This window comes from Megalops cyprinoides, chromosome 15 (assembly GCF_013368585.1).
Source record: "Megalops cyprinoides isolate fMegCyp1 chromosome 15, fMegCyp1.pri, whole genome shotgun sequence".
Lineage (NCBI taxonomy): Eukaryota > Metazoa > Chordata > Actinopteri > Elopiformes > Megalopidae > Megalops > Megalops cyprinoides.
In genome coordinates this window covers 7,767,281-7,787,838 of record NC_050597.1, presented here as the reverse complement: position 1 = coordinate 7,787,838, position 20,558 = coordinate 7,767,281, and the positions used below count along the sequence as shown (strand labels likewise).

Sequence of the window (20,558 nt, the reverse complement as noted above, 5' to 3'; positions counted from 1 at the left end):
CCACTTATGGGCGGGTGATGTAGGAAAACTGAGGTTGGTCCACAGAGGACGACCATCATCTCCACATTTTGAACAGTTCAGGTTTTATTTGGGGCTGCAGCAGAGCAGGGGAAACTGACCGGCAGCTGGTAGGTGCTGGCAAAAGCTACTGCTCTCCATCCAAAGCATACGGCACATTGCAAAAGACAAATTGCTAACCATATTCAACAAGAGCCCACCTATCAAATTTGGTACTTTGTGCGATGTGTTCCAGCCAACACTACACAGTGATCTTTGTAATTATAATGACCTTCGACATTACAACGCACTTCATCTACAATGTGAGAAATTTGTGAGAAACCCTATTTCAACAGTCACTCTGTATTCGTAGGAGAGAATATCAATGACACTTGCTGAAGCTCAGTGACTTCTCCGTCGGTGGAAGTTTACAACGATTATACGGAGTTATATGTCGTGATTACACTTGATAGTTCAATACTTTTAGTAATTCAGTGATACAAGCGCCATAGAGGCATTCTACGGCACTTTGTAGACCATAATGTCTCATCATCGTTTGAAACTGGATACGAGCCCATCTGACATGCAAGACCATGTCTTAAGACATGTAGCATGAAATTGCTTTTACTTGCGCTCAAACTTGTTTTGGTTAGCTCCCAAGCTAAGCGCTGGAATCCCCCGGTGTGAGAAGCCCAGTAGCCCTTTACTGCCTCTAGAGGGCGACATTAGATCCGTGTAAATAGAAACAACTTCCACTTCCTGGCCGCCATATTGCAGTGAGGCAGCGACTTTCAGTTCAGTGGCCACCGGTTATATTTCCTACAATGGACACGATGATGTCGGCACAAATGAGCGGGGAGCACGGGAAGATGAAGGAGTACCACTACACGGGGCCCGTACAGCACAAATTCTCACCGTATGCATTTAACGGAGGGTAAGTGAAGTAGAAATTAAAGCACTGTACTAATAACAGCCGGTGAATGGCTAACTAGTGTTAGCTAGCTAGCTGGCCTCACAATTTAGCTTGCAGCTAATGCAGCATTGTACTGCAAGCTAACTAGTTGTACTATAATAGATTACATTACATTAGATGTGTTCCAGTGAAACCTCCAAAGTTAATAACCTACGCAGGTTATGCGTGTATACCTTTCTCTGGTTGCTTTAAGTCTTTATCTTATTAGCTAGCTGTTAGTTTCATTTTCCTAGCTAACGCGCTAGCTAATATCGGGAAGGCAATGCTGTCTGCCGTAAACTAACGTTATTGACAGGATGGAGCAAGAAATCTCCTGTTCTCTTTTGCTGGTGGCATTAGTTAGCCAAATGTATTGTATCCCTAATAGTTATTGAAAGCTTGGGAAAAAGGTTTCAGTAATGAAAATGCAAGTGCTGTCTTAGTTTGATTAGCCCGTTTACATATAGGTTTGACAAGTCATTCCTTCATCGTACTCGTAGTTGCTACTCTCTGCGTTTCAGTATTTGCACAATAAATAGTTTTAACTGCTAAAATATAGTTAGCTATAACGTTAATCAAAATGTTTATGTTAGACACAACACAATGTTTGTCCCAGCACATGTCAACACTGTATTCGTTTATGACTGACAGCAGGACATTACCTTTGGTAAGACAGATAAAAGTGTGGAGGATGTCTTTTCTACCGTAGGACTGTCCTGGCGGTGGCTGGTGAGGACTTTGCCATCGTGGCCTCGGACACCAGGCTGAGCGAAGGATACTCCATCCACTGCCGGGATTCACCGAAATGCTACAAACTGTGAGTGTTACAACTTGCTATTCGTATCCCCAAAGCTCTGTATTGTCTAAGCAGCGACACAGACATGTGTGTTTTTGGTTTTGCACAGACTTATAGAGGTGATAAAACTGTGTATTTAACTGTATTCCATTGAATAGCGATCAGTTCATATTTCATTTTCAAATAATGGAAACATGGATCCATATATAAATTTTTACATACTTAAAAGCGGGGTCATCAAACACAGAGTGTACAGTAACAATGGTTTGCTACTTTATCAGCAGTTTACTCAAAATATTCTGAAATGTCTGAATTTTGTCTGTTACTGGGTGAATCATCAAGTTGTCCTCACATACATGCACGATCAGCAAGGGTTTCATCTTTCCCTTTATATTGCACCCCCTTAATGTTGTTATTTTGCAATGTATCGTAATACCATCTATTGTGTTTTATTTCTTGCAGTACAGACAAGACAGTCATTGGCTGCAGTGGTTTCCATGGAGACTGCCTCACCCTAACCAAAATCATTGATGCTAGACTAAAGGTGGGATAGGTGTTCTGCATGCCTCTGGCTGCATTCGAATAATCACTGTAATAGTCATAATCATTCTAAAATTTTCAGGGCACGATAACACCAGTCCTTACGTAGGTGTACACCAGGAAATTTGTAGAAACCGCCGAAAGAGATTGATATTGTATCCTGAATGTTGGTGATGTTTGGTGAGAACAAAGAATATCCGTATTTATCATGAATTCTTTCATGGTGACAACAGAGGGTTTTGAGACATAAATCCATGAGAAATAATACCTGTTACAACTTGATGTCCAAAATCAAATACAGAATAACCACAGGTGGGTGCTGTACACCTGAGATGGAGTTTGAGGTGGAGAGTGCACCCTTCACACTGTGCACATGACACCCATCACCTTTCATTCCAGCAACACCAAGGCTCATACTTGTCTTTGCATGCTTAGAGTCTTGTACCTCATCTGAGGCTTGCTGGAATTTTTGTGAAGCTAACGGGTACCATATCAGTCTAAACAATGAAGGATTTATGAAATGCACCATGAGGTGTCACTTTACCATTATTGAAGAGGTTTTTTTTTCTTGTTTATATGCTAAAACAAGATCCTCTGTTTTAGATGTACAAGCACTCTAACAACAAGATCATGACAAGTGGTGCCATAGCAGCCATGCTGTCTACCATTCTGTATGGACGCCGCTTCTTTCCTTACTACGTCTACAACATCATCGGCGGTCTGGATGAGGAGGGTATGTCTGACACGTCCTTATCTGGCAGTTTGGTCTCTGTGTCATATATTCAAAATGCGTTCTATATTCAAGAGGCAAAAACCACAAGCCTGATTGGGCTCCTCTTGGCATGAAACTTTCTGTGCTTTCAGCTGACACACGTTCTGGTGTGATTTGTGAGCACAGTGCTTTAAAAGCCTCCCCTCGTGCAAAGTTAAGTTAAAGCCATTAGGCTTGTCACAGTGCAGCAGCCTCTGCAGCCACGCTTGGAGTGCTGAAGCAGGACGAACACAAGCCTCCAGTGCTCACACGCGAAACCAATGGCTGCTGTTCGTAGCGCACGTCTTGCAGTGCACTACAGGGCTCAGCCTGCAGTCAAGATGAGTGCCGTAAACCATTGAGTCTGCAGTGCTAAGTTTAAAAAAAAAAACGCGTTGGTCTCTCCAGGTCGGGGAGCAGTGTATAGCTTTGACCCTGTGGGCTCCTACCAGAGAGACACTTACAAAGCTGGGGGATCAGCCAGTGCCATGCTGCAGCCCCTCCTCGACAACCAGGTACAGAACCGTCCATTCTCCGCACTAGATACACCTGCACAGCTCACTACTACCATGGCAGTGTGGAACGTTTAAAGCAGAATACCACCAGAGGGCAGCACAGTTTAAGATTTAAAGAGGTTAATTCATTGCTCTGAACATGGTGGAATTCAGCATTTGGGGCATTCTTTTTTTTTTTTTTTTTTTTTTTTACTGGGTGATGGAACCACTGCACAAGATAGCATGTTTCCAGAATGCTCTAATCCACTCTACCAGAGGTTCTTCTGCTGTATGGTTTGCACAGGAGGACAATCTTACATTGTCTAGCTCAAAACTATTATAGATTTCCAGATTAATCAGACTTTCTATTGATATGTTAGGAGGTACAGTAAAGTAGCATCATAGACGTGTTTAATTGGGCTCCACTCCCTCAGTAGTTTTTTTGATGGATCTGAATGCTTGGCTCTTTTTTTCTGCTGAGGGCAGATTGGGTTCAAGAACATGGAGAACGTGCAGCACGTGCCACTGACCCTGGAGAAGGCCGTGCAGCTGGTGAAGGACGTCTTCATCTCGGCCGCGGAGAGAGACGTGTACACTGGCGACGCCCTCAAGCTCTGCATCGTCACCAAGGACGGCATCAAGGAGGACACTGTCCCGCTCAGGAGAGACTGAGCCCCGCCTTGCCACGCCCTGTATGGCCTTCTCCCAGTCTGCCTCAACGTGTGAGGCTCCAGATTTGTTTTTCTGCTCTAGTTGTTATAATACTGTTATTTTCTTTTACACCCTAATTAAAAGAGATTGAAATTAAACCTGTTCAGTGTAATTTGTTCTTCTCCCTTCGTTAATTCCCCAGGTTATTTATTCATTTATTTATTTATTTTGTAGCCTGTTAAAATCCATAAAGGTAAATGTAGTGCATAATGATTGGGGGGAGGGGGGGTCGCAGGGGTCAAGGGGAGAGTATATGGGGGCACCAGAGGCAGATGAAGAACAGCAAAACCGTTAAGAGACGCAAACTAGCAGCGGAGGGAAATCAAAGAAAGCAACACTAGCATGAGCCGAGCCAAGCCAAGACGCTGAGAAACTTTTCTGTCGGAGTCGCCATTTTCTAGTCCTAGTCCTGTGGATATACTGTGTAAGTTTTTTTTCCTTTCCTGTTGGTTTGAATTCAATTTGTTTTCGTGGGGGCTGTGCACGCATCACTGATCACTAACTGCCATTTTAAGGCGGTTTACTACGTTAGCCCCCCCTCCCCAGTTTTAGTTGTTGAAGATTTGTTCCTGGTAAGGAAAAGTCCAATTCTCAACGTGTCCATTGTTTAAGAATTATGACGAATTATAATTTTGCTCATTTAAACACTTGCATTAATTTTTTTAATTGTATAGACGGGTAGCTAAACCCGTCCGTTGCTATGAACGTCCTCGATGGGGAATACAAATGAGAACTAGTCTAGCAGGGGGGAAACGCAGCCAATCTAACAAGGAAATAATCTATCAGATCAGATTTCAGCATCCACTTTCATCTAAACATAATCGGATATCTTATAAAATGTTTACATACGGTTGGGTTATTTTCACGTTTGAGCAATATAAAATATGAGCACAACAATACCGTTATTTTTAGTTGTGAAGCTAAGATGGACCACAGAGGCCGTGGCTTTCTTGCAAGACAAGTACAAAAAGCCTTTTTATTGTGCATTTAAAAGCCAAGATGATTAAACCAATCCTCCTTTCATTTGCACCTAATACGATCGGGAGTGTGTATTTACTAGGCAGACTCTGCGAGCTCACGTGATGTTGTCGCGGCTGAGGATACATCCGTGATTTGGTCTGGTAACACCGGAAGCAGTAGTGCGGTGTCGCTCATAGGTAGCATGTACAAGTCAGAGTGCATCTTTTGCGACTTTCTTTAAGAGATTGCTTTGGCCTGAAACCCCGGTAAGAAAAGAATAAGGAAGGCAAATTGGTGTATTTTCCATGTGTGAAACGTCGCCCAGAATGTATTGCTAGCTTTCTATCTTAGCTGTCTCGTAGTGAAAACTGAAATTGTCCCGCCGGCAGCCATGGTTGGTTATGTCAGCTAGCATTAGCAACCTGCACACATCGGCTCCATATCTTAAATGTAATAACTCAGACGTTTTCTGCATTTCGCCTTGGCAGGAGAGAAATTAACTTTAAAAGTTTCACATGTGTCCGTCTTTCAGTTGTTTGCTGTTTCATTTTGGCCCAAGTTAGCTAGCTAGGAAAATGTGCAATTTTCAGTGTTGTTTGACTGTTTAATGGTTTCAAAATATAGCCGGGATCTCTCTTATGAGGAAAATGAAATTAGTTAACAAATCGTCTGGAAATCACATAATTACGTTTTGTCAATTCCGGAAAAATGCAGATTGCTATCGTTCTGTTGGTGTCGGTTCGAGTTGTTATTTGCTTGTTAGCTAAGCTAAGCTAACAAGCAACTGAAAAAACTTACTGTGTGCTGCGATAAAGCAAATAGTGGCCAGTGTGGAGGTTTAATTTACAAAAATCTTCATATGCTGTACTTTTCCCTGAATGTCTAGCTTGATCTCATGACCAGGTAAGACAACGCGTAAAATTGGACAATGATGACAGGCAAATGTTTGTTTTCCTGCAGCTTGATTCAGCTTCAGCGCCAGGAATCGGTTCCACATTCTGCGGCTGCGTCCACTGGCCGTGCTGAGATTCCGCTATTGCGACGTTAAATACAGACAAGACAGAGGCACTGCGTGTTCCTGAGCATATCACTGTTCAGCTTCAGAAGCTGAAGGCATGGAGCAGAACAACAGCTTACCTCCTTTCGCACAGGGGTTGGCATCCCCGCAGGTGAGTCATGTATTTATAGCATTAATTAGCAGGCCGGGAAACCTGTTCAGTGTTCAGCTCAAAACTTTTGGGAGGTGATTACTAAAAGATTACATTTAAACAGTAAAATCAGACTAAAACATAATAAAAGAGACCATCAGTCCACATTTTAATCCAGAATTCATTCATTCATCATTTATTTTTCATTATCTTTCATACTACTACAAAGGTTGTCACGTGATACCCATACCTGTCCAACTGGAGTACTATTCCAGTGTAACAGACTTTTTTCTAGCAGAAATGGAATTGTGTAGTTTGACCTTGACTGATACCAAATTTTAGTAATGTTTATGTGCATGTCTCTTTGCCAGAACTAGCCCAAAATGACTGCATGATAATGTGCTCTTGGCATTCAGAGCCCATTTGGCGTAGGAGTTTTGGAGAGCAGGAAGTTCAGAACAGTGTTCAGTTACTACATCATTTGTGTGCCCAACAGGGAGCGATGACTCCTGGCCTCCCAATCTTCAGCCCCATGATGCCCTATGGCACCGGGCTGACCCCCCAGCCCGTGCAGAGCTCCAACAGCCTGTCCCTGCTGGAGGAGCAGCAGAGGCAGCAGCAGCAGCAGCAGCAACAGCAGGCCACAACCCAGCAGGGTGGCGTCCCGGGAGTCTCTGGGCAGACCCCGCAGCTCTACCACTCCCAGACTGTGACCACCACAGCGCTGCCCGGAAACACCCCGCTCTACACCACGCCCCTCACCCCCATGACCCCCATCACCCCCGCCACGCCCGCCTCTGAGAGTTCCGGCATCGTCCCACAACTTCAGTGAGTTTGGTTTGAATGCAGCGAGTCGCTCTTTTGAAGTGTGCCTGAATAGTTTGGAGTTTGGAGGAAATAGTCTCTGGATCCATTGCCTAATGTCAGCTGTTATTTATCAGTGCCGTATTCTTACATGTTCCCCAAAAGTTCCATATACTTTTTAAAAATTTATTCAGTCTCCACTGAGCACATATAATATTGTTCATGTTGTGAGAGTACTGGGAAAAATGGATTCCCATGGAATGAGTGATATTTATCAAAGCTTGTGTTTCTTTTGCAAGATTTCATTGTGTGTTTGTGTGCTTTCTGCTTTCTGCAGGAATATTGTATCTACTGTTAACTTGGGCTGCAAACTGGATCTGAAAACAATAGCCCTGCGAGCCAGAAACGCTGAGTACAATCCCAAGGTAAGTACAAATTAAAATAAATCGGCATTAAAATAAAACTAGAAATAAAGGCATACTGAACAGAGAGTGGCGATTTCTTCTTTTTTTATCTTGTCTATCTGCATCTATGACTGCAGGTATAACAGTACATGTTCATAACTTTCAGTTTGGTAATACAGCACAGGTATGGCATACTGCACATAGGTGCCAGTTAAAGGGATCAGAATCCTCCTTTTCCTCTGCAGTTTGCACACGTAAATCTGAAGTAGCAGATAATGGAGTTTTGATGATGATAGGTTTTGGCAGGGAGATAATTTTCATGATGAGAGATCCCTTAAGCCACCTCTGTCAACGCTTTGCCTTACAGCGTTTTGCTGCCGTCATTATGAGAATACGAGAACCAAGAACAACGGCACTCATCTTCAGTTCAGGGAAGATGGTTTGCACTGGAGCCAAGAGGTCAGTGTGTGGTCCTCCATGTCCTTACTTTTCATGCATTGAAGAGAAAAGCCCACAAATATGCATTTCGTGTTGTTTTACGTGTGGTCTGTTCTTTTAGTGAAGAGCAGTCCCGCCTGGCAGCCAGGAAGTACGCCAGAGTGGTCCAGAAGCTGGGTTTCCCTGCTAAATTCCTGGACTTCAAGATTCAGAACATGGTGGGAAGCTGTGATGTCAAATTCCCCATTCGACTGGAGGGTCTGGTGCTAACACACCAGCAGTTCAGCAGGTATGGACCGGGCCTGATATATTATTGAATGTAATGTAGTATCTACTGCTACACTGTCTACAACCAGGTTTACTTACATCAAATTAAATTGAGGGATGACATGTATGTCTCCTTAATGTATGTCTCTTTCTTTTCAGCTATGAACCCGAGTTGTTTCCAGGATTAATCTACAGAATGATCAAGCCCAGAATTGTGCTCTTAATATTTGTGTCTGGAAAAGTTGTACTGACAGGTGAGTGAAGGTTTTGTGTGGTGAAAGGGCTTCGTTTAAATATTTGGGCACCGTAATTCATCTGCTCATTCGCTGCATTTACACTGCTGGGCTGGACCCTGGCGTGCCAAGGCTTATTCATGCCTTGTGTTTCCACTGTCCCTCGGGCCTCGAAGGGGCATGGTGCAGGGCTAACTTCCTGAAGCCAGGCCCACTTTCCTGTTCGCTGGGTCCAAGGGCAGTATTGTGCCCTAGGGTGGGGTGTAATAATTGATGCCGGTGCATCTGTATGTAGAAATTGTGGGTCAATAAAATGGACAGCCAAAGCTATTTTAAGAAGAATTAGAATTTTTTTAGTGACAGAAGACTAAACTTTTTCAACATATGTTTCCAGGTGCAAAGGTCAGAGCAGAAATCTATGAAGCATTTGAAAACATCTACCCTATTTTAAAAGGATTCAGGAAGACAACATAATCGGTCTGCTGAAGGACATTATATCGCTTTTTCATCACTAAGCTGTGTTTGGCCACAGTTATCTGTGCTCTGGCCAGTCTTGTGGAGGGACCGGCTGTACAGATGGAACTACTAGGGACGTGGAACAGCCTTCTTCCTCCCCTGTGGTGTTAAATTCACTTATGACTTATATCATCAACTTTTATGTTTTAAATGACGCTTTTTTGATGCTCCTAAAGCAAAGACACTGAAATGCTGTTTTATTTTTGTTCTTAAAAAAATGATCTCCTAACGTATATTTTAAAGTTTAGAATGTTCATTTTAAACTCATCTGTTCCCTGTTCCCCAGGCATTTTGGATAGTTTGTTTTCCACACATTCCTTATATGGGCACACCTGTCTTCAGAGATTGGAAGGTTAACTTTGTTTACTGTTTTTTTTTGTTTACATGTGTAAAGAATTTCATATAAGTGAACATAGTCCAGCCAGCCTGGTGTAGGTATAGTGCAAGCTGAATATTACAGTTTGTTGATTTTACATTGTACTTCATTCAAAAGATCAAGTTGATCAATTTGTTTTATACAGCAGAGTACCTAAGCACCCAACTTAAGTAAAAATGCTACGCAATACATGGTTTTGAAACCATAACTTGCATAAATTCTAACAAGGGAAGTTACAGTGGAAGGGAATATTGGCATTTTAAGTCCTCCTTTTATCTTTTATTTATTCAGTTTGTGGTGTTTAAGTATATTGTGTGATATTTTTAGCAATTTATAGTTGACTTTGAAATTCTGAAAGTATTATCCAAATTTCCAGGCTCAGCTGAACTCCACTGAAATTCTAATTTTTATACAATATTTGCTATTAAACTCACGCTCAGAAGCACTTTTATTACTGTAATGCCATTTGATTTATCTCACATTTCTGGTGTATATGAGTGACTTTGCAATATTGTGTATAATTAAATTTGTCTTTTCGTACCTGTTATCTCATACAGAAATACTACTGTCATGTCACATCTCTTAATATGCTTACAATAGCGCCATACTTATAAAATGTTGCCACCCTTAAAGATTTAGACTGTACATTTTAACTAAGATGTATTCCTAAAGGTAGGTGAGATTTTTTTTAAAGCAGACGACTGTGAAATGATGGAATGTTTGCATTGTGTGACATATTCAGGCTCACACTGCTATAGGTCAAATTGCTTCTGCTCTCTCTTCAAGCAGAATTACTTCATGCCAGTATCTTATGCCAATGAAATTTGATTTTTTCTTTTCAGTGCATGTAAAAGTAGAGTGAACGTAGCAAAACTATTCATACCATACCATACCATATTCATACCAAAACTATTCGTACCATAACTCTGAATTGTCTGAATCAGCAGAACAGTATTCTTACGCTCCATCAAAATATTTTCATCTGTAAAATTCAACTATTCACCTGCCCTTGAAAGGTCACTGAAAATGACCCAAATCTGTTTCAAAAGATTTTTTTACTTTTATTCCTTCACTGGCATCTAGCAAAAATGCATCCTATTAGCCAGTTCATGTATCCTATTAGTCAGTTCGTTCATCATAGAGTCCAATATGCATATATTAATAAATTCATAAATTCACTGTCGCTCATATTAATCACCATTCAGTTGTTGGTCAGTGGGGTTCATGACAGAGTATGCGCAAATGTTGCCACAGATAAAAAGTAATGCATCTGAAAAATATTTTGCTTCACAATCTTCTCTTCAGAGTAGCTCATTTAAGGGGAATTTTAGCAGTTAAAACCAATTAGCAATTAAAATCCTTAAAAATTCATGTTGATCTGCATATGTTTATGCCAAACATTTCTATAGAAACATTCTGCATTTGACTTTAATACATTTTTGTGATCATCATGGAATAACAGAATTGTAAAATAAACTGTCCCTTCTTGAGTACATATACCCCTGGTTTTTTGTCCTTAGAATGGAGTTCACTTTAGCTATTATTTTAAAATAATAAATTTTAGCCCTGTGATTTACATTCCACAATTACCGCTGTGAGAGGGCATGTCCTGGTTCTTGGTTATGTCTTTGGAAGATACAGGGCTGTATATTTTGATACTACAAGCACATTATGGACAGACAAATATATTGTTCCAATTTTCCTGTATTGCATGGCATTGCATTTGTATAAAATGGGAAAGAGAATTTATCCCTTAGAGAAACAGGTATACAGTCAAGCGTCTGATTGGCTGCCAATGGAGTTGTCACAATGACATCAGTTCCAGACGTTACAGTGAGGGCTGCTCTCCTGTGAAGTCTTGTTTCCAGATGAACTCTGGGGAGTATCTGTGGCCTTGATCACAGCTGTCCTCACATGTGTACACAGCCAGGGTACCCCAGTCGATGCTGGCCTGAGGGCTGTCCACTTTCAGGTGATTTAGCAGCTGAGGCATGACCTAAGGGAGAGAGAGGCAAAACCCAGGTGAGCACAAGGACTCCTTAATGATCAGTCAAATGTCATCCAGAGCAAAACTCAAACACCGCTAGTAAAGAAACTGCGAATACCTGAAACTCAAAGATGCGTTTTGCCCCACATGGGCAGCACGGGATCACTTCAGCGTTTGGAATGCCTTTGGCTGAAACCCAAAGCGGAGGGCCACGTCTGCAATATCGCAAAACCTGAGTCAAAACGAAAGCTGTTAGCTCATATTTTTGTTGCTATTAAATTTTACCTAAAAAACACCACACGATAGCACAGTGGTCTTGATTTCGACAAACTGCAACGGATCGACATGTGACCATTGTATCAAATTACATAGAAACTATTAGTAATATTATTATGAACAGACCGGCCCCGCTCCCCTCCCTCCATTAGTTGTGTAGTTGTCTGTGTTTAAACTTCACCTGATGAGGCTCTGGTGCAGTCCTCTCTTTAAACTTCTGAAACACTTTATTCTCCTCAGTCTCATGCATAGCCATTTCTTCCAGTTCTTCCTCTTGCAGAACTATGGGAAGCATGTATATATTATAGTACGGCGGTGGACTTTCTGAAGGACTTTGATCACATCTCTCTTCTATAGGGACACCAGTGAGTAGTTCTGTGTAAGTGGATCTAGACCTTACCATCCGCTGCACTGGAAGAGCAATCCAGGTTCGTCTGTGCTTCGTCTGCTCCACGTGGCTGCTCTTTCTCTGGAAGCTCCTCCGGTTCGGTGACGAGTTCATACTCGGGAAACAGGAATCCTTGACCCACACTGCCAGCTGGGTTGGACGCCCCTGTTGTGCATAAGTCAAGAATGCATTTTACCTGGTTGCATCATACTTTTAGATAAGCACTTGATATTGCCTGTCATGAGAGACAATATGCTACACTGGGATGGCAGCATAGCACAGAGGTTAAGGGGGTTCATCACTAAAAGGTTGCTAGTTCGAGTCCCCACAGGGGCAATGCTACTGTACTGTTGTGAAAGGTACTTAACCCACAATGGCCTCAGCTGATATCCAACTGTGTAAATGTTTAACATGTAAAAATTGTAACCTGAACAGTCGCTCTGGATAATAGCGTCTGCTAAATCCCAGTAATGTAATGGAGAAACACGTAAAATCACAGCATCCTTATAATCTAGAATATTAGACCTGTATTTTTCACACTTGATATTGTTCCGGTCCTAGCGTCTATACCCACCATTACTGCTGCATTCACTTTTGTGTCCGGCTTTCCAGTCTATGACCTGGTGTTCTTTACTGCAGTAATTAGCGATGTGGCACCTCGAGCATGACTTTGGACCAAGGCAGCCGCACACCCGGCAAAGTTTCACTCCGGACTGTAACACATCCGAATCGTTTTCATTCTCCCCTGTGCTTTCGTCGGGTGGAGGGTCGTATGGGTAGAAGTCATTTCTTCTTGGCAGCTGGCTCCTAAACACTAGAAGGATAAACGGGTCAATTTCACATTGACAGTCATATGAAATAACATTAAACCTGGTGATTGCGACAACATAGCGAACTGTCTGCTTCGTATGTGCAAATGTATGGCATGTCATGTAAATGCAATGCCAGATAGATAATCATGACCCAGTAGCAGGAAACCTACCTTTAAAACAACGGCTGTCGTTGTGGGAATAGCACGTGGGCGTTTTGCAGCAAAATACAAACAGTGTTCTGTGAAAACTTCTGTCTTGCCCCACGATCGGGGCGTAAACCTGCAAGAGAAAGGCTAAAGGCTGGTGGCATGTCTCACATTCTATTTGTTTAGGGCTTGGTAAGTCCAGCTGACTGAGCCATGCCGGCTTTCCTCCAACTTTACTAGGGAACTGAGCGCTCTGAAGTTGCCACGACTCCGCTTCTTCCAAGAATCCAAGAACAATCCCAGTTTCGGCCTTACCTGTACTACTCTCACTCCCTGCCATCACGTCTACTAGAAATAAAATATAATTGTAACATAAAAGGTATCTATTTACAGGCGGCGAGAGGATAAGCCATGCACAAATAGATCGGCCCTCACGGATCTGCGCAGCCTGACCTCCTTGGTTTGCGGTTCAGCTCAATCAAGTTGGGAAGATCAAGAGGTTTGTTCGTCCAAATGCTTCTCCTGTCACTTGCTTTGCGTAGAATAGAAAGAAAACAAGCCACTCACATGTGGGTACCGGATCGCTTCAACATATAGTGTCCCTACTGCAACATTCTGCTGCGACAAAGCGTTCCGCTTGCATCCTGTTCCGTACATTTGAACAGCTACTTTTGTACTAATGTGGTTTTCTACATTTTGTTTTCGCCGAACTGAAACCACGAAATCTCTCAACCGCCAGTTGGTCTACTCAGATGTAGACCTCAAGAGTTGTTTGCAATATTGTCAGGTTCAGGTGGACCACTTCTGGGCTAATTTCAGTAGACACTACAAGTCTGCAGACCTGACAGAAGTGACCAGACAACACAAATGACTTTGCGATTGATAATAACAATGGTAGTAAACACACATCAGACCAGGTAGCCATGTTGTTCCCAGTGTATGAATGGACAAATTTGATTGTCTGAAGTTCAAGCAAAAGTCAGGGCCTGCATCCTGCTCGTGGACCAGTCGATTAGCTCCTAATGGAAGGGATAATACATATTGAGCATCCATGGTCAGCACCTGCCATTACAGCTCCTTGATCCAATGAACATACTCTACTGGAAACACATGAAAGTAGCTTTTGACTTCTCCTTGGAGGATTTTGTTCGTTTGTAATGATGTTTATTGAGAACAGAGTTAGACACATTCTTCATCACCTGAAGCACAATCCCAGTTTTGACTGCATATGTCAGTGAATAACCAAGTAACCATAAAAGTTGGACATCCATGTTTGGCTAAGGCAACATAATATTCATTCTCCTACGTGTGTGGTGACACCACATTTTTCAGTAAACAGGTGGGTTGAACTTGAGAAACCCTATTGGAAATGAATTGGAAACAGTGGCATGGTGATTTAATAAGTGCAAACCTGTGACGCACCATTGGGGTAAAATTAACCTACATTTCATGTTTCAGTAAAGTCACTGAAAAAAATCCGAGGAAGTTTTAATTGTTTAGCCTACGAATCTGGGTTTATACTGATCGAATACATTGTGGTGTTGTTCATTTTTCGCCAGAGACTTAATGTTAGCCAACTGCTGTGAAACTACCCTGACATAAGGCGCTGAGATCAACGTCTCTACCCAAACAAGAAATGATGCAAGAGGATTTACTGGAAAGAAAAGCTTTGTGCAGATAAAATGTAACGCTATTCCGAAAAAAGAAGGTCCTTCTCTTTAAATCTTCTTAACTCCATCCCAAACAGTGAGTGTCCCATGACTGACCCCTTTCTGTCGCCACCTGACGCTTTTCCCTAATCAATCGCACGTAGAGTAGATACAACAGGGAAAGAGTGGATGCGGTAAGGGGGGGGGGGGGGGGGGGCGTGAACACACTTGGTAAAACAATGAGAATCATATTGTAAAGAAACGAAATTCAATAAACTTCCTAAAGATCCTTGATACGTGCCTGTCCTCGCGTGGGGACAGGGACTTGAAAAGATTCGGATCAGTGGGTAAATGAGCCTGACGGGGGAAAGTGCGTGACGTGCAGTTCTCAGCATAATCTGCTCTGTCCCTGTTGAAAAAAAAAGAGGCACTGCAACCTATTCTCCACCAGAGGGCACAAGTAGTCAAACGATATTTAATCCTGAGCAACAATCCCTTCCACTCTAGGAAATACTCTTAAAAGTTTCTTTTGCAATTAAACAATTGTAAGCATTCGTGAAATAAATCTGAATAAACATGCATATACAGGACATTATGCTAACAGAAGAACGAAAACACGAAACTCCTCAGCGGGCAAAGACCGAATTTCCTAACAATACAGCGCACACTGTTAACAATGGTCTCCAGTTTTACCAGTGGGCGCAAAGAAACGCTTTCTAAGTGAAGGAGGTTTTTTCCAAGTTCCTGGATGACTATTGGTCAGCGGAGATGAAGCGGTCGTGTAGTTTTACAATGATGTCATGCTGCTTCAGGGTAACACGGTGAGGCTGGAGCAGGGGGAGTACTCTCCGCGAAAACTTATCTGTGATGTGACCGATGCGTGTTACTTTCGGCAGATCTCAAACGGGTTCTGTAAAGTTATTTTCGTTATTTCCGCTGCCCGATTTGTTTTTGTTATTTTAAACGAATTTTACCAACAATCAGCTGTGACAGAGAGGGCTTCTTGCGGCAAGAGAAACACAACAGAAACTAACTTGGCATTCAGCCGTCCAGATGAAACCCCCGTTGATGTCAGAGCGCTGGAACCGAATGAGTTTAGGGAACTTGGATTAACTTGGCCAGTTACTCCCTCAGTTCCATACTGTGATGCCTCCGCAGGGTGTGGGAGAATATAAACCAGTTTCTGATTCGGATGCGCCTCCGGTTCCACCACGGAGGGTTCGGAACAGAAATTTATCAATCGGTGCGCCGTGTCGGCCTGGTTCTTCTCCTGAGCGTAAGGTTAAGTGCGTCCTTGTTGGCGACGGAGCTGTTGGCAAGACAAGTCTGATTGTCAGCTATACCACAAATGGATACCCCACGGAGTATGTCCCCACCGCTTTTGATAACTTCGCAGGTAACGGGGAAAAACGCAAAGATGATGCATTTCGTCGACAGTTAAGATTTGTTAAGATTATTACACATCACATGTATTTTCGTCGACATTTTATAAGAAATGTATTAATCTATTTGTAATTCGCATTCATAGGGTATTTTGAACATGGAGATAGATCTTGCGCTTTTGTGAATTTTGACTTTTACTTGTAGTCGCTCCTCATATTTCCAGTCTACAGAATTTCAGATAAACTGTACACACCAAATGATTATTTGCGACAGTTTATTCTTATGGTTTGAACAGATGCACTAAAATGGAGCGAGATCCAGACGGGAGATTTTCATCCCCCTTTAGGATATATAGGCTACGGAATGACAAATACAGATGGACTGACTCTGGCCTCTGAGTAATTCTGTGATCTGAGGTGCTCCAGTCAATGCAGTTGATTAATCGGAAATTTCGGGATCATTCCTGACGTCCTCTGCCTTTCCATTATTAATGCTACAAATATACGGTCTAATATCTATTGCTATTTTGGTGTATTTCACCCGATTCAAAGAAAATCAAATCCCCAAGTAACCATTAAAGTAATTGCGATGATGTTTTATAAACTGGTAAAAACTGGTGCTTGTTTACACCCCATCATCACAGAAACGGTTGTTTTAAATTCGACACACCAGTGCCCACCTTTGAATTCGACTCATCGAGTAACTCTTGACTGAGTCACTACTGTTTGTCCACACAAGCATGGCGCAAATCCATAATCTAACTTCAGGGAAGCGTGCATGCGTACATTGAAGAAGGCGACTCTCACCTCATATTCAAGTAATTCTGGGCAGCAGTCAGATGATGTGTAACAGTCTTTATCGACTGCTGTGAATTCATGCAATTGTGAGACATTTGGATGAATTCGGGAGCAGTGGTAAGACAGGTGTGACTGACTGTTTTGCTCAAGTCTTTGAGGAGGAAATTTAATGAGAAGCAAGTTTTAATGATGTATTATAATTTCTGTTTCTTCTTCATACAGCGGTTGTGGCAGTTGACGGAAAGCCAGTGCGACTTCAGCTGTGTGACACAGCTGGCCAGGTTAGTCAAAACACCCCTGTCTGTTTACATGGCAGTAAACAATCTAGAGCAGAATAAAATGTAAATGACAACATTTGCAGATGTATTTGCTACAGTGTGCATGAACCATACAGTATAGATAAAGTACCATGTATAATCATACACATAGGATTATTATATGGTACTATTATATATGGTACTACGGTGTTTTTCATATGTACATATGTGTGATGGTTTCGGGTGAGTTAATGACCAGTTTAAAGTGGTGATGAACTGTTTGGTTTTAAGGCAGTAAAAGGGAAACACAGAGCAGTAGTTTGAGTCTTGGCACAGCTGCAGTCAGTCAGAGGAAACACAAGAGGAGTGTGTGATGGAAAGAGCTTAGCTGCAAGGCAAGCCAAAGCTGCAGTTGGAGCAGTTCCGTCCAGACGCTGCGAAGCCCTGGGGAATGGGTTCATTGAGTTCTGGAGCCGCTCTGTGAGGGGAATAGCAAGCATGAGTCACTTGAAGATAAGAGCCAGGAAAAGAGAGGGGAGTTAGCGTGACAGCGAGACTCAACTGAAATGCCTGTCATCGGTGCTGCGCTGGGGGCGTCTGTAAGAAATAAGGAATCTGCTCAATTTCAGTGACTTTTGGTCATGTGGCATTATGGTAACCCTCTGAAAGTGAAGTATTTGAGTGAGGATGTTTACCCTCAACCAGGGGGTTGTTTAGGGCCGTTCAGCAACATCATCAATGCATGTGGATGACGAAGTGCAAAAAAAGATTCAAAGCAAACCCTCAAAGAGGAGGAAATAATGATGGTAGATAACAATTGAAAAGACTGTCTCTTGGGTCATACTGATGGTGTCATCAGGTTTGAGTGGGAGAGTTGGGAACGCTGAAGGGCAGAATCCCATGAATGGCTGATATAACAGGATTGTTGCTCTGCTCTTCCATGTTGGGGCTGTCCGTGCGAAGTGGTAGTGATCAGAGTTTCCAAGGTGAATGTGGGCAGGGCTTGTTGCTCTGCTCCCTGGCGATGCTGTGGGCAGGGCTTTGGCTGTGGGGAGTATGAAGAGCATAGAGGGCTGACAGCAGAAATGGTGAGGAACTGGCATGCCTGCTAACAACTGTAGTTTAGAAAACAAGGGGAGAACCCTGCATTCTAGAAGAGGTGGAGGTAAATTCTACATTCTGCTGGAGGGGGAAATAATTGGCCGTGTTTTCAGGGGAAAAAAAAAGAAGCACACGTGGAGGAAGAGAGGCAGGGTGCTGGAACTCAGTCAGTAAACAAATGCCGAATGCCAAAGGAATCTTACCCTTGCTGAAGTCACCGTGGGTTGAGATGGACGTGAGATATGGAATTGCTGCCGAGTTGTGTAACTCGGAACATCAAAGGATTGAAATCACGTTACTGTAGATAAGAGGCTCGATAAGCCACTGGCGTCAGTGGGTCGCTGGGAGGCCAAGTGCTGCGAGGGATACGCATGGCTGATGCTTTTTTCCACTCGTTCCTGTCCCAGCCTCTCGCAGAATCATTGGCCTTACGACATTCACACGTATGCAGGTGCCCATCTGCTTAACAGCTGTTATTGTATTAACAATCCTCTGCATGACCACTCCTCCTTGATTTTATTTTCTTGTAAATCAGTTTCTTCAGACTGATTTGTAATGATGATGGACATGTGGCTGACACAGAAATCATTTTCAGTTTTTAATCTTGTAATTTAGTCTTGCTGTAGTAAGGAGGGGTGTATAGGCCGTTTGGATGTGCACACTGATTGTGAGCAGTAAGCTGGTACTGCTTTGTGCATGAACTGTGGTGGCTTTTCTTGCTGTGACCACGACAGGTCAACGGGTCAACAGGTCTGGCTTTGAGATGTGGTCACAGTCCTTGGTTCATGATTGAATGTCTTTTGATTTGGTCCTGTTTTGGTCATGGAGTGACAGTATAACCCTTTGGGTGTGTTCATGTAACAGACTGATTGGTTGTGCCTGTTCCTGCAGGATGAGTTTGACAAACTCCGCCCTCTCTGCTACACCAATGCCGACATTTTCCTGCTATGCTTCAGCGTGGTCAGCCCCTCCTCCTTCCAGAACGTCGGTGAGAAATGGGTGCCGGAGATCCGCTACCACTGCCCATGGGCCCCCGTGGTTCTGGTCGGCACCCAGTCGGACCTGCGCGAGGACGTCAAGGTGCTGATTGAGCTGGCCAAGTACAGAGAGCGGCCCGTGGACCCGCAGGAGGCCTGGCTGTGTGCCCAGGACATCCAGGCCGTCTCCTACATGGAGTGCTCGGCGCTGACCCAAAAGAATCTGAAGGAGGTGTTTGACGCAGCCATCGTGGCCAGCATCCAGCACGCAGACAGCCAGCAGAGCCAGCGCCAGAGGAAACGGACTCCCAGCAGGATGAGGAAACTCTCCAAGTCCTGGTGGAAAAAGTACTGCTGCCTCATGTAGACCCCAGGTACGGGGGTAATGGGGCAGTGTCGAGGCTCACCTGTACTGTCGACTCACCGGGGGGGGTGTGGGGTGGGGGGGGGGGGCAGGATGGTGATGAGTGGGCCGAGGTATAATAAGGTAGCTCCCAGCTGTGCTGTTCTGCAGTAGATCACTGTACTGTGTACTGTTCCATCACTATGTCATGTAAATAGTCAAACACTGCAGTTTTTTTAACTGACAGTTACTGCCCCCCCCCCCCCCCCCCCCACATCCCAATGAGGACCAAACCCCATTCTTCTTGTATACATTCACGCTACTGCACACCCAGTGGTTGGACCGGTAGGGAGATGATATTGTTGTCGCAGTTGTTTATCTGGGATTCACTGAACTGAAACGTAGTTTGTACCCTTTTTAACCAATGCAAGAAATAGTGAAAGATGTGAAGTCTTTTAACAACAGTTAAGGACCAAAATTGTCACATAGCGCTGTACAGAGGTTTTTTCCAGAGGGCAACATACACAAGAATCACCGCAATTTATAAGCTATAGCAGCATAACTACTAGAGCAGAAGTGGAGAATGTGCACTGTCATTAGGGAGCACTCAAACCGGCCAATCCCATCAGAGTCAGCTGGCCTCAATAGCGGTGGCTGAACAATGAGTACTGACAGTAACGGCTGTTGGCTGTTGGCTATGGCTACGATCATCTCCAAATCTGCATCTGAACTACAGTTTACAGTAACATAGACTAAATAGGTGAGTTTTTAGCTTAGACTTAAACCTTGAGACTGAGCTTTGAGGACTGACATTTTTCATCTGTGCTGTATTTGCTGTCCAGCTAAGTATTTTTGATAATGTCCACTGACACCCAATAAAAACATAGGTATAAAAGCACACAGATGTAAAATTTCATGAAATACAAATGCAATGGCAAAGGTATGCAAGAGTCAGTAACTGTAGAAGAAATGACTGACTACATTTTTATTTCAAAGTCAAATAGAAAACCTCATCTTTCCTTTGCATATACATTCATTTAAGGACGTTCATTAAC

The 20,558-nt window shown here is 43.1% G+C and overlaps 4 protein-coding genes across 4 annotated transcripts; 3 read left to right on the top strand and 1 right to left on the bottom strand.

The window, feature by feature from the left end:
* The first annotated feature begins 752 nt into the window (after positions 1-752).
* On the top strand, positions 753-4,309 carry psmb1 (proteasome 20S subunit beta 1). The gene is made up of 6 exons (XM_036546797.1): positions 753-931; positions 1,659-1,766; positions 2,208-2,289; positions 2,889-3,018; positions 3,445-3,551; positions 4,017-4,309. Exons 1-6 carry the CDS (start codon positions 822-824, stop codon positions 4,200-4,202), a joined length of 723 nt encoding a protein of 240 aa, XP_036402690.1. The 5' UTR covers positions 753-821; the 3' UTR covers positions 4,203-4,309.
* Positions 4,310-5,386: 1,077 nt separating this feature from the next.
* Positions 5,387-10,467, top strand: LOC118789681 (TATA box binding protein). Its single transcript, XM_036546198.1, has 8 exons — positions 5,387-5,467; positions 6,162-6,370; positions 6,846-7,177; positions 7,491-7,578; positions 7,925-8,016; positions 8,117-8,284; positions 8,422-8,516; positions 8,890-10,467. The coding sequence occupies exons 2-8, from the start codon at positions 6,317-6,319 to the stop codon at positions 8,967-8,969; spliced, it is 909 nt and encodes a 302-aa protein (XP_036402091.1). The 5' UTR covers positions 5,387-5,467; positions 6,162-6,316; the 3' UTR covers positions 8,970-10,467.
* Positions 10,468-10,959: 492 nt separating this feature from the next.
* Positions 10,960-13,557, bottom strand: pdcd2 (programmed cell death 2). Its single transcript, XM_036546197.1, has 6 exons — positions 13,021-13,557; positions 12,613-12,852; positions 12,051-12,203; positions 11,832-11,932; positions 11,493-11,606; positions 10,960-11,383 (listed from the first exon to the last, which is right to left on the bottom strand). Exons 1-6 carry the CDS (start codon positions 13,334-13,336, stop codon positions 11,216-11,218), a joined length of 1,092 nt encoding a protein of 363 aa, XP_036402090.1. The 5' UTR covers positions 13,337-13,557; the 3' UTR covers positions 10,960-11,215.
* A 1,910-nt stretch (positions 13,558-15,467) lies between these two features.
* Positions 15,468-19,583, top strand: rhoua (ras homolog family member Ua). Its single transcript, XM_036546199.1, has 3 exons — positions 15,468-16,041; positions 17,048-17,106; positions 19,075-19,583. Exons 1-3 carry the CDS (start codon positions 15,792-15,794, stop codon positions 19,525-19,527), a joined length of 762 nt encoding a protein of 253 aa, XP_036402092.1. The 5' UTR covers positions 15,468-15,791; the 3' UTR covers positions 19,528-19,583.
* Positions 19,584-20,558: the final 975 nt, after the last annotated feature.

Coding starts and splice junctions, on each gene's coding strand:
- pdcd2 (XM_036546197.1), bottom strand. CDS start 13,336: ATGGCAGGGAGTGAGAGTAGTACAGGTAAGGCCGAAACTGGGATTGTT. Junction 11,933..12,050: donor CTCTTCCAGTGCAGCGGATG/GTAAGGTCTAGA, acceptor TGCTTCCCATAG/TTCTGCAAGAGGAAGAACTG. Junction 11,607..11,831: donor CTGCACCAGAGCCTCATCAG/GTGAAGTTTAAA, acceptor GTTTTGACTCAG/GTTTTGCGATATTGCAGACG.
- LOC118789681 (XM_036546198.1), top strand. CDS start 6,317: ATGGAGCAGAACAACAGCTTACCTCCTTTCGCACAGGGGTTGGCATCC. Junction 6,371..6,845: donor AGGGGTTGGCATCCCCGCAG/GTGAGTCATGTA, acceptor TGTGCCCAACAG/GGAGCGATGACTCCTGGCCT. Junction 7,579..7,924: donor ACGCTGAGTACAATCCCAAG/GTAAGTACAAAT, acceptor TTTGCCTTACAG/CGTTTTGCTGCCGTCATTAT.
- psmb1 (XM_036546797.1), top strand. CDS start 822: ATGGACACGATGATGTCGGCACAAATGAGCGGGGAGCACGGGAAGATG. Junction 1,767..2,207: donor TCACCGAAATGCTACAAACT/GTGAGTGTTACA, acceptor TATTTCTTGCAG/TACAGACAAGACAGTCATTG. Junction 3,019..3,444: donor CGGCGGTCTGGATGAGGAGG/GTATGTCTGACA, acceptor TGGTCTCTCCAG/GTCGGGGAGCAGTGTATAGC.
- rhoua (XM_036546199.1), top strand. CDS start 15,792: ATGCCTCCGCAGGGTGTGGGAGAATATAAACCAGTTTCTGATTCGGAT. Junction 16,042..17,047: donor CGCTTTTGATAACTTCGCAG/GTAACGGGGAAA, acceptor TTCTTCATACAG/CGGTTGTGGCAGTTGACGGA. Junction 17,107..19,074: donor TGTGTGACACAGCTGGCCAG/GTTAGTCAAAAC, acceptor CTGTTCCTGCAG/GATGAGTTTGACAAACTCCG.